Raw genomic sequence first — 12,378 nt, 5'->3', positions numbered from 1 at the left:
TTAAACAGGCCACGCCCATTTATCCGCTACTGTCATTTAAAGGGCGTGGCAGGGGCGTGGTTCAGTCTTGGACCCCCCCCATAGCTTCCTCAGACTCCAAAACCCCCCAAAAATCCCCCCAGACCCAAAAAATACCCCAAAAACACTCTCAGAGTCCCCCAAAAAGCCCCCAGACCCAAAATACCCCCAAAATACCCCAAAAACACCCTCAGAGAGCCCCCCAAAAGCCCCCAGACCCAAAAATACCCCCAAAATACCCCAAAAACACCCTCAGAGCCCCCCAAAAGCCCTCAGACCCAAAAATACCCCCAAAATACCCCAAAAACACCCTCAGAGAGCCCCAAAAGCCCCCAGACCCAAAAATACCCCCAAAATACCCTAAAAACAGCATCAGAGCCCCCCAAAAGCCCCCAGACCCCAAAATATGCCCAAATCCACCCCGAGTCCCCTAAAATCGCTCAGACCCCATGGCCCCCCCAAAATCCTCCCCAAACCCCCCAGATCCTCAAAATCCCCCCTAAAATCCCCTCCGGAACCCCCCAAAATCCACACAGAACCACCCCAAAACCCCACTCGGGAGCCCCCAGACCCTAACCCCCCCAAAAAACTTCCCCAAACCCACCCAGAGTCCCCCAAAATCCCCCAACCCCCCCCCAAACTCCCTAAAATTCCCCAAAACTCTCCAAACCTCCCTAAGTTCCCCAAAATCCACCAAAGCCCCCGAACCCCCCAAAACCAGCCAAACCCTCCCTAAACTGCCCAAAAATTCCCCAAAAATGCCCCCAAACTCCCCAAAACCCCCCAGACCTCAAACCCCCCCCAAACTCCTTAAAATCCCCCCAACACTCCCCACAGCCCCCCCAAACCACCCCAAAAAGCCCCCAAACCCTCCCAAAACTCCCCAAATCCCTCCAAAACCCCCCAACCCCCCCCAAACTCCCTGAACCCCCGTGAAATCCCCCAAACCACCCCAAAATCCCCAAAACCTCCCCAAACCCCCCCAAACTCACCCAAATCCCCCCAATATCCCCAAAATCCCCCCAAAACACCCAAAACCCCCCAAACCCCCCCCAAACTCCCCAAAACCCCCCAAAATCCCCCCAAAATCCCCCCAAACCCCCCAAACTCCCCAAAACCCCCCCAAAATCCCCCAAAACTCCCCAAAACCTCCCCAAAACCCCCCAATATCCCCAAATCCCCCAAAATCCCCCCAAAACCCCCAGACCCCAAATCCCCCCCAAAACTCCCCCAAACCCCCCCAAAATCCCGCCAAAACCCCCCCGAAGAGCTCCGCGATTTCCCGCGGCGCATGCAAACGAGGTGGGCGTGGCTTCGCTCGGTGGGCGTGGCCGCCACAACCGCTCCCCGCGCGGTGGGCGTGGCCTGGCCGCGGTGGGCGTGTCCGTCACTCGCGGTGGGCGTGTCTGTCACTCGCGGTGGGCGTGTCCGTCACTCGCGGTGGGCGTGGCCTGGCCGCGGTGGGCGTGTCCGTCACTCGCGGTGGGCGTGTCCGTCACTCGCGGTGGGCGTGTCCGTGACTGGCGGTGGGCGTGTCCCGGCCGCGGTGGGCGTGTCCCGGCGCACCTGGTGACGTCACGGCGCACCTGCGATGGCGGCGGGGCTCCTCCCGCTGCTGCTGCTGCTCCTGGCGGGGGCGGGGGGCGCCGGCCGAGACCCCCCCGCCGGCCCCGCCGGTACCGGGGGGAGACCGCCGGGGGGGAGGGGGGATTGGGGGGTTTGGGGGAAATTGGGGGGAAATTGGGGAGATTTGGGGGGGTTTGGGGGAGTTTGGGGGAGTTTGGGGGGTCCTGGAGGGGGTTTGGGGGAGTTTGGGGGAGTTTGGGGGGGGTTGGAGGGGATTTGGGGGAGTTTGGGGGGACTTTGGGGGGGTTGGGGGGGGTTTGGGGAGTTTGGGGGGAGTTTGGAGGGAAATTGGGGGGATTTGGGGGGGTTTGGGGGAAATTGGGGGGAGTTTGGGGAGTTTGGGGGAGTTTGGGGGAGTTTGGGGGGTCCTGGAGGGGGTTTGGGGGAGTTTCGGGGGGATTTGGGGGAAATTGGGGGGATTTGGGGGAGTTTGGGGGAGTTTGGGGGAGTTTGGGGGGGTTTGGGGAGTTTGGGGGGGTTTGGGGGGGATTTGGGGGAGTTTGGGGGGAGTTTGGGGGGTCCTGGAGGGGGTTTGGGGGGAGTTGGGGGGGATTTGGGGGAAATTGGGGGGGGTTTGGGGAGTTTGGGGGAGTTTGGGGGGGATTTGGGGGAAATTGGGGGGAATTTGGGGGAAATTGGGGGAGTTTGGGGGGCGTTGGGGGAGTTTCGGGGGGATTTGGGGGAAATTGGGGGGTAATTGGGGGGGATTTGGGGGAGTTTGGGGGGATTTGGGGGAGCTTTTGGGGGTCCTGGAGGGAGTTTGGGGGGGATTTGGGGGGGCTTGGGGGGAATTTTGGGGGGATTTGGGGAGGAGTTTGGGGGGGTTGGGGGGATTTGGGGGGTCCTGGACGGGATTTGGGGGATCTTGGAGGGGATTTGGGGAATTTGGGGGAGATTTGGGGAAATTTGGGGAGTCCAGGAGAGAATTTGGGGGGGAATTTGGGGGAATTTGGGGGGTCCTGGTGGAATTTTGGGGGGATCTGGGGCAATTCGAGGGGTCCTGGGGAAATTTTGGAGATCCCGGGGAGGATTTGGGGGGTCCCGGAGAGGATTTGGGTGAATTTTGGGGTGAATTTGGCTGATTTTGGGGTCGTTACCGGGCGGTTCCGCAGCCCGGTGCCGGTTACCGGCGCTCGGGGCTCATTTTGGGGTGGATTTGGCTGATTTTGGGGTCGTTACCGGGCGGTTCCGCAGCCCGGTGCCGGTTACCGGCGCTCGGGGGTAATTTTGGGGTGAATTTGGCGGATTTGGGGGTCGTTACCGGGCGGTTCCGCAGCCCGGTGCCGGTTACCGGGGTTGGGATGTAATTTTGGGGTTAAATTTGGGGATTTTGGGGTCGTTACCGGGCGGTTCCGCAGCCCGGTGCCGGTTACCGGCGCTCGGGGCTCATTTTGGGGTGGATTTGGCTGATTTTGGGGTCGGTACCGGGCGGTTCCGCAGCCCGGTGCCGGTTACCGGCGCTCGGGGCTCATTTTGGGGTGGATTTGGCTGATTTTGGGGTCGTTACCGGGCGGTTCCCCAGCCCGGTGCCGGTTACCGGCGCTCGGGGCTCATTTTGGGGTGGATTTGGCTGATTTTGGGGTCGTTACCGGGCGGTTCCGCAGCCCGGTGCCGGTTACCGGCGCTCGGGGGTCATTTTGGGGTGGATTTGGCTGATTTTGGGGCCGGTAACGGGCGGTTCTCCAGCCCGGTGCCGGTTACCGGCGCTCACCGGCCGCTGCCGCGCCTCCATCCCGCGCTGGTTTTTCAACGCCTCCTCCGGGAGCTGCGAGAGTTTCGTGTTCGGCGGCTGCGGCGGCAACCGGAACAACTTCGGCAGCGAGCGGGAGTGCCGGGACAGCTGCGGGGGCGCCGGTGGGCACCGGGAACACCGGGAATAACGGGAATACCGGGAGGGAACGGGAGGGAACGGGGGATACCGGGAATAACGGGAGGGAACGGGGGATACCGGGAATAACGGGAGGGACCGGGAGGGACCGGGGGATAACGGGGGGTAACGGGAGGGAACGGGGAATAGCGGGGAAGGGACCGGGAGGGGGAGCGGGAGTGCCGGGACAGCTGCGGGGGCTCCGGTGGGCACCGGGAATAACGGGAATAACGGGAATACCGGGAGGGACCGGGAGATACCGGGAATAACGGGAGGGAACGGGGGATAACGGGAGGGAACGGGGGGCACCGGGGAATAGCGGGGAAGGGACCGGGAGGGGGAGCGGGAGTGCCGGGACAGCTGCGGGGGCTCCGGTGGGCACCGGGAATAACGGGAATAACGGGAATACCGGGAGGGACCGGGAGATACCGGGAATAACGGGAGGGAACGGGGGATAACGGGAGGGAACGGGGGGCACCGGGGAATAGCGGGGAAGGGACCGGGAGGGGGAGCGGGAGTGCCGGGACAGCTGCGGGGGCTCCGGTGGGCACCGGGAACATCGGGAATAACGGGAGGGACCGGGAGGGACCGGGGGGTAACGGGGGGTAACGGGGGGCACCGGGGAATAGCGGGGAAGGGACCGGGAGGGGGAGCGGGAGCGCCGGGAGAGCTGCGGGGCCGCCGGTGGGCACCGGGAAATACCGGGAATAACGGGAGGGACCGGGAGATACCGGGAATAACGGGAGGGAACGGGGGATAACGGGAGATACCGGGGGAGGGACCGGGAGGGAACGGGGACAGCTTCGGCAGCGAGCGGGAGTGCCGGGAGAGCTGCGGGGGCGCCGGTGGGCACCGGGAACACCGGGAATAACGGGAATACCGGGAGGGACCGGGAGATACCGGGAATAACAGGAGGTAACGGGAGGGACCGGGAATAACGGGGAAGGGACCGGGAATAACGGGAACACCGGGAAATCCCGGGAATCCCGGGAACACCGGGAATGCTGGGCGGGGACCGGGAAATCCCGGGAATCCCAGGGAACACCGGGAATCCCGGGCAGGGACCGGGAAATCCCGGGAATGCCGGGGAACACCGGGAATCCCGGCGGGGACCGGCACCGGGATTTGGGAACGTTCTGATGCCGATCCGCCCTGGGCCGGTGCCGCAATTCCCAATTTTCCAAATTTCCCCCAATTTTCCCCAATTTCCCCAATTTTCCCCAATTTCTCCCAATTTCTCCCAATTTTCCCCAATTTTTCCCTTTTTTCTCCCCATTTTTTCTATTTTTCCCATTTTTTCCCATTTTTCCAATTTTTTCCCATTTTTCCCTTATTTCCCCATTTTTTCCCATTTGTTCCCATTTCCCCCATTTCTTCCCCAATTTCCCCCATTTTCCCCATTTTCCCATTTTTCCCCATTTTCCCCCATTTTTTCCCATTTTTCCTTTTTTTCCCATTTTTTCCCATTTTTCCCGTTTTTTGCAGCTCCCTCCGGCAGCGCCAGCCCCTCCCTCGCAGGTGAGAAATTCGGAATTTTGTGGGAAAATTTTACATTTGGAATGGAAAATTCGGATTTTTGCCGGGATTTGGGCCAGATTTCCCTGGAAATTCTAAATTTTTCAGGGGAAATTCTGAATTTGGAAGGGGAAAAACCGGATTTTTGAAGGGAAAATTTGGATTTTTGCTGGATTTTGACCCAAATTTCCTCCTAAATTCGGATTTTTGCAGGGAAATTTTTGAATTTTTCAGGGGAAAATTCAGATTTTTACCAGTTTTGACCTGAATTTCCCCCTAAATTTGGATTTTGCAGGGGAATTTTTGTATTCTGATTTTTGCCAGTGTTTGACACACATTTCCCCCTAAATTCAGAATTTTGCAGGGAAAATTTGGAATTTTGTAGGGTTTTGACCCAGATTTCCCCATAAATTCTGAGTTTTGAAGGGAAAATTCAGAATTTTGCAGGTTTTGGACCCAGATTTCCCCCTAAATTCAGATTTTTACAGGAGAATTTTTGAATTTTGAATTTTGAAGGGGAAATGCTGAATTTTTCAGGGGAATTTTTGAATTTTAAAGGTGAAAATTCGGATTTTTGTGGATTTTGACCTGAATTTCCCCCTAAATTGGGATTTTTGCCGGGAAATTTTTGAATTTTTTTGGGGAATTTTGGATTTTTGTGGATTTTAGCCCCAATTTCCCCCTAAATCAGGATTTTTGCAGGGGAATTTATGAATTTTTCAGGGGAATTTTGGATTTTTGTGGATTTTGACCCGAATTTCCCCCTAAACTCCAATTTTATCAGGGGAATTTTTGAATTTCGAAAGTGAAAATTCGTATTTTTGTGGATTTTGACCCGAATTTCCCCCTAAATCGGGATTTTTGCAGGGGAATTTTTTAATTTTTCGGGGGAATTTTGGATTTTTGCTGGATTTTAACCCGAATTTCCCCCTAAACTCCAATTTTTTCAAGGGAATTTTTGAATTTCGAAAGTGAAAATTCGGATTTTTGCCGGATTTTGACCCGAATTTCCCCCTAAATCGGGATTTTTGCGGGGAATTTTTTGAATTTTTCGGGGGAATTTTGGATTTTTGTGGATTTTGACCCGAATTTGCCCCTAAATCAGGATTTTTGCAGGGGAATTTATGAATTTTTCAGGGGAATTTTGGATTTTTGTGGATTTTGACCCGAATTTCCCCCTAAACTCCAATTTTTTCAAGGGAATTTTTGAATTTCGAAAGTGAAAATTCGGATTTTTGCCGGATTTTGACCCGAATTTCCCCCTAAATCGGGATTTTTGCCGGGAAATTTTTGACTTTTTTGGGGGAATTTTGGATTTTTGTGGATTTTGACCCGAATTCCCCAAACTCGGGGTTTTTTCCCCAGAGCTGTGCTCGGCGCCGCCGGTGCCGGGGCCGTGCCGCGCCGCCTTCCCGCGCTGGTTTTACGTCCCGGCGGAGAAATCGTGCCGGGAGTTCACCTACGGCGGCTGCCGCGGCAACGCCAACAACCACCGCGACCGGCACGAGTGCCTGCGCCGCTGCCGGCCCCGCGGTGAGCCAAAAAACGCCGAATTCCGCCCAAAAACCTGCCCGGAAATCGGCCCAAAAATCAGCCCAATTCAACCCAAAAATCTGCCCAGAAATCGGCCAAAAAACGCTGAATTCCGCCCAAAAACCTGCCCGGAAATCGGCCAAATTCAACCCAAAAATCTGCCCAAAAAATGCCGAATTCCGCCCAAAAACCTGCCCGGAAATCGGCCCAAAAATCAGCCCAATTCAACCCAAAAATCTGCCGGGAAATCTGCCAAAAAACGCTGAATTCCGCCCAAAAACCTGCCCGGAAATCGGCCAAATTCCACACGAAAATCTGCTCAGAAATTGGCCCGAAAATCAGCCCAATTCAACCCAAAAATCTGCCCGGAAATCTGCCAAAAATCAGCCCAATTCCACCCAAAAACCTGCCCGGAAATCGGCCAAATTCCACCCAAAAATCTGCCCAGAAATCAGCCCGGAAATCAGCCCAATTCCACCCAAAAACCTGCCCGGAAATCAGCCCAATTCCACCCAAAAATCTGCCCGGAAATCGACCTAATTCCACCCAAAACCTGCCCGGAAATCGGCCAAATTCCACACGAAAATCTGCTCGGAAATCGGCCAAATTCAGCCCAAAAATCTGCCCAGAAATCTGCCAAAAAACGCTGAATTCCGCCCAAAAACCTGCCCGGAAATCGGCCCAATTCAACCCAAAAATCTGCCCGGAAATCGGCCCAAAAATCAGCCCAATTCCACCCAAAAATCTGCCCGGAAATCTGCCAAAAAACACTGAATTCCACCCAAAAACCTGCCCGGAAATCGGCCTAATTCCACCCAAAAATCTGCCCGGAAATCGGCCCAAAAATCAGCCCAATTCAACCCAAAAATCTGCCCAGAAATCTGCTAAAAAACGCTGAATTCCGCCCAAAAACCTGCCCGGAAATCAGCCAAATTCAACCCAAAAACCTGCCCGGAAATCGGCCAAATTCCACACGAAAATCTGCTCGGAAATCGGCCAAATTCAACCCAAAAATCTGCCCGGAAATCGGCCCGAAAATCAGCCCAATTCCACCCAAAAATCTGCCCAGAAATCGACCTAATTCCACCCAAAAATCTGCCCAAAAATCTGCCAAAAAACGCTGAATTCCACCCAAAAACCTGCCGGGAAATCGGCCCAATTCCACCCAAAAATCTGCCCGGAAATCGGCCAAATTCAGCCCGAAAATCTGCTCGGAAATCAGCCCAAAATGCCCCAATTCAGCCCAAAAATCTGCCCGAATTCACCCGAATTCAACCCAAAAATCTGCCCGGAAATCGGCCAAATTCAGCCCGAAAATCTGCTCGGAAATCGGCCTGAAAATCAGCCCAATTCCACCCAAAAATCGGCCCGGAAATCGGCCAAATTCAACCCAAAAATCTGCCCAAAAATCTGCCAAAAAACGCTGAATTCCACCCAAAAACCTGCCCGGAAATCAGCCCAATTCAACCCAAAAACCTGCCCGAAAATCAGCCCAAATTCACCCCAAAAATCAGCCCGAATTACACCGAGATTCACACCAAATTCACCCCAAAAATCACACCGAAATTTGCCAAATTCAGCCCAAAATTCGCCAAATTCACCCCAAAAATCACCCCAAAATTCATCCCAAAATCCGGCCAGGCTGGGAAATAATCACCGAAAATTGGGGAAAAAAGTCACCAAAAATTAAAAAAAAATCACCAATAATGAAAAAAAAAATCACCAAAAACTAAAAAAAAAAAAAAAAAATCCCAAAATTGGCGGGGAAATTGGAATAAAATTGGAAAAAAATCACCAAAATTGGTAGGGAAATTGGGATAAAAATGGGAAAAAAAATCCCAAAACTGATGGGGGAATTTGAACTAAAATGAAAAAAATAAAAATTGTGGGGAAAAAAAAAATCCCCAAAAATTGGTCTGGAAATTTGAACAAAAATGAAAAAAAAATTTGTCGAAATTTAAAAAAATTCCAGGGAAATGGGTCTGAAAATTTGATAAAAATGGAAAAAAAAAAAAAGTCAAAATTTAAAAAAAAAAAAATCAGCAAAATTGACCTGAAAATTTGCCCCAAATTGAAAAACAAAAATTGTCGAAATAAAAAAAGAATCCCGAAAATTTGGTGTGGGAATTCACCCAAAATGGAGAAAGAATCGATCGAAATTTAAAGGAATTCCACCGAAATTGGCCTGAAAGTTTGACCCAAATTGAAAAAAAATTCCCCAAATTTTCCCCCAAAATTTGCCCAAAATTTGCCCCAAATTTGCCCAAAATCCCCCGAATTTGCCCCAAATCCCGACCCCGTCTCTGTTTCCCCCCAGGTGACCTCGGCGAGGAATTCCGGAGCTTCTTCTCCTCCAAAGGTGAATTTGGGGTCCCCAAATGCCCCAAAATGGCCCAAAATGCCCCAAAATGGCCCAAAATGTCCCAAAATGCCCCAAAATGTCCCCAAATGGCCCAAAATGCCCCAAAATGCCCCAAAATGGTCCAAAATGCCCCAAAATGGCCCAAAATGCCCCAAAATGCCCCAAAATGTCCCAAAATGGCCCCAAATGCCCCAAAATGCCCCAAAATGTCCCCAAATGGCCCAAAATGCCCCAAAATGGCCCAAAATGGCCCAAAATGGCCCAAAATGTCCCAAAATGCCCCAAAATGCCCCAAAATGGCCCAAAATGGCCCCAAATGGCCCAAAATGTCCCAAAATGTCCCAAAATGCCCCAAAATCCCTCCCAGTGTCCCTGACCCATTTTGGGGGGTCCCGATTTTGGGGGGGTCCCAATTTCGGGGGGTCCCATTTTCGGGGGGTCCCATTTTTGGGGGGGGTCCCATTTTTGGGGTGTCCCTGACCCCTGTGTCTCTCTCCAGGGATATTTTTGGGGTGTTCCATTTTTGGGGTGTCCCTCTGTCTCTCCCCAGGGCTGATTTTGGGGTGTCCCATTTTTGGGGTGTCCTTGTCCCATTTTTGGGGTGTCCTTGTCCCATTTTTGGGGTGTCCCATTTTTGGGGTGTCCCATTTTTTGGGTGTCCCATTTTGGGGTGTCTCTCTCTCCCCAGGCCCGATTTTGGGGTGCCTCCTGGTTTCGGGGTGTCCCATTTTGGGGTGTCCCATTTTTGGGGTGTCCCTGTCCCATTTTTGGGGTGTCTCTCCCCAGGCCCGATTTTGGGGTGCCTCCTGGTTTCGGGGTGTCCCATTTTGGGGTGTCCCATTTTTGGGGTGTCCCTGTCCCATTTCGGGGTGTCCCATTTTGGGGTGTCTCTCTCTCCCCAGGCCCGATTTCGGGGTGCCTCCTGGTTTCGGGGTGTCCCATTTCGGGGTGTCCCTGACTCTGTCTCTCCCCAGGCCCGATTTTGGGGTGCCTCCTGATTTCGGGGTGTCCCATTTTTGGGGTGTCCCTGACTCTGTCTCTCCCCAGGCCCGATTTTGGGGTGCCTCCTGCTCTCGGGGTGTCTGCTGGCGCTGGCGCTGGGGCGGCGCCGCTGCCGCTGCCGGCCGGAGCCGCGAGCGCCGGGAGCGGCCGAGGACCGCGAGCGGCTGGTGAAGGAGCCCAGCCCCGCCTGAGCCCCGAAATGCCCCAAAATCGCCCCAAAATCGCCCCGAAATAGCCCTGAAATATCCCTGAAATATCCCTGAAATCACCCCGAAATAGCCCCGAAATCACCCCAAAATATCCCTGAAATCACTCCAAAATCGCCCCGAAATAGCCCCAAAATATCCCCAAAATAGCCCCGAAATCCCCCAAAATAGCCCCAAAATCGCCCCGAAATCACCCCGAAATCACCCTGAAATATCCCTGAAATCACCCCAAAATCGCCCCGAAATAGCCCCAAAATATCCCCAAAATAGCCCCGAAATCACCCCAAAATATCCCCAAAATAGCCCTGAAATCACCCCAAAATAGCCCCAAATTATCCCTGAAATAGCCCCCAAATCACCCCAAAATATCCCCCAAATAGCCCTGAAATTACCCCAAAATACCCCCAAAATCACCCCAAAATAGCCCCAAAATCACCCCAAAATATCCCTGAAATCACCCCAAAATCGCCCCGAAATAGCCCCAAAATAGCCCCGAAATCACCCCAAAATATCCCCAAAATATCCCCGAAATCACCCCAAAATAGCCCCGAAATAGCCCCGAAATCACCCCAAAATATCCCCCAAATATCCTCAAAATATCCCTTAAATCACCCCAAAATATCCCCGAAATAGCCCCAAAATATCCCCAAAATCACCCCAAAATCTCCCTGAAATCACCCAAAAATATCCCCAAAAACAGCCCCAAAATAGCCCCAAAATACCCCGAAAAATACCCTGAAAATATCCCCAAAATATCCCAAATTCTCCCAAAAATATCCCCAAATCACCCCCAAAATATCCCAAAAATATCCTAAAATACCCCAAAAATTGCCCCAAAAATATCCCCAAAAAATCCCCCAAAATCCCCTCCTGGCACTGATCCCTGCTCTGATTTTTGTTGATTTTTTGTAGGGAATAAATGGAATTTTGGGATGGGTGGGTGGGAAAACCCTAAAAATAAAACCCAAAAAAATCAAAATAAAAATCTCCAAAATATTTCACCAAAAAAATCCCCAAAAATGCCCAAAAAATCCCCCAAAATTCCAGATCCCTGCTCTGATTTTTATAGATTTTTGTAGGGAATAAATGAAATTTTAGGATGGGCGGATGGGAAAACCCTAAAAATAAAACCCAAAAAAATTTTTAAAAAATCCCCAACATATTTCCCCCAAAAAATCCCAAAAAAATCCCAAAATATCCCAAAAAATCCCAAAAATATCCCCAAAATCCCCCAAAATCCCAGATCCCTGCTCTGATTTTTGTTGATTTTTTTGTAGGGAATAAATGAAATTTTGGGATGGGCGGATGGGAAAACCCTAAAAATAAAACCCAAAAAAATTTTTAAAAAATCCCCAACATATTTCCCCCCAAAAATCCCAAAAAATATCCCAAAAAATCCCCAAAATATCCCCAAAATCCCCCAAAATCCCAGATCCCTGCTCTGATTTTTGTTGATTTTTTTTAGGGAATAAATGGAATTTTGGGATGGGCGGATGGGAAAACCCTAAAAATAAAACCCAAAAAAATTTTAAAAATCCCCAAAAATCCCCAACATATTTCCCCCAAAAAATCCCAAAAAAATCCCAAAATATCCCAAAATATCCCCCAAATCCCCCAAAATCCCAGATCCCTGCTCTGATTTTTGTTGATTTTTTTTAGGGAATAAATGAAATTTTGGGATGGGTGGGTGGGAAAACCCTAAAAATAAAACCCAAAAAAATTTTTAAAAAATCCCCAACATATTTCCCCCAAAAATCCCAAAAAAATCCCAAAATATCCCAAAAAATCCCAAAAAATCCCAAAAATATCCCCAAAATCCCCCAAAATCCCAGATCCCTGCTCTGATTTTTGTTGATTTTTTTAGGGAATAAATGAAATTTTGGGATGGGCGGATGGGAAAACCCTAAAAATAAAACCCAAAAAAATTTTTAAAAATCCCCAAAAATCCCCAACATATTTCCCCCAAAAAATCTCAAAAAAATCCCAAAATATCCCAAAAAATCCCAAAAATATCCCCAAAATCCCAGATCCCTGCTCTGATTTTTATAGATTTTTGTAGGGAATAAATGAAATTTTGGGATGGGCGGGTGGGAAAACCCTAAAAATAAAAAAACCCAAAAAAATCAAAATAAAAATCTCCAAAAATTCTCTGGGGACCCCCAAAATGGCGCCGCCCCCTCCCCAAATTGAAGCACCCAAGCCCAGCCAGGACCTGCAGCGTTTTTGGGGGGACTTTGGGGGTCCCCCGG

The 12,378-nt window shown here is 51.3% G+C and overlaps 1 protein-coding gene across 5 annotated transcripts; it reads left to right on the top strand.

Moving 5' to 3' along the window:
* Positions 1 to 1,563: 1,563 nt before the first annotated feature.
* Positions 1,564 to 11,761, top strand: SPINT2 (serine peptidase inhibitor, Kunitz type 2). 5 transcript variants are annotated; one of them, XM_085564710.1, is made up of 7 exons: positions 1,564 to 1,694; positions 3,331 to 3,498; positions 4,997 to 5,029; positions 6,392 to 6,559; positions 8,877 to 8,918; positions 9,969 to 10,135; positions 10,586 to 11,761. In XM_085564710.1, the coding sequence occupies exons 1-6, from the start codon at positions 1,610 to 1,612 to the stop codon at positions 10,112 to 10,114; spliced, it is 642 nt and encodes a 213-aa protein (XP_085420836.1). In that variant the 5' UTR covers positions 1,564 to 1,609; the 3' UTR covers positions 10,115 to 10,135; positions 10,586 to 11,761. The 5 variants fall into 5 exon arrangements, with proteins under 5 accessions (XP_085420836.1, XP_085420834.1, XP_085420835.1 ...); XM_085564708.1 differs by having other exon boundaries at positions 10,355 to 11,761; XM_085564709.1 differs by having other exon boundaries at positions 9,969 to 10,146; positions 10,609 to 11,761.
* The last annotated feature ends 617 nt before the right edge of the window (positions 11,762 to 12,378 follow it).

The sequence above is a fragment of the Lonchura striata genome, chromosome 34 (genome assembly GCF_050655825.1).
Source record: "Lonchura striata isolate lonStrDom1 chromosome 34, ASM5065582v1, whole genome shotgun sequence".
Taxonomy (NCBI): Eukaryota; Metazoa; Chordata; class Aves; order Passeriformes; family Estrildidae; genus Lonchura; species Lonchura striata.
The sequence above is the reverse complement of the archived record's forward strand: the minus strand, read 5'-3'. Positions and strand labels throughout refer to the sequence as shown.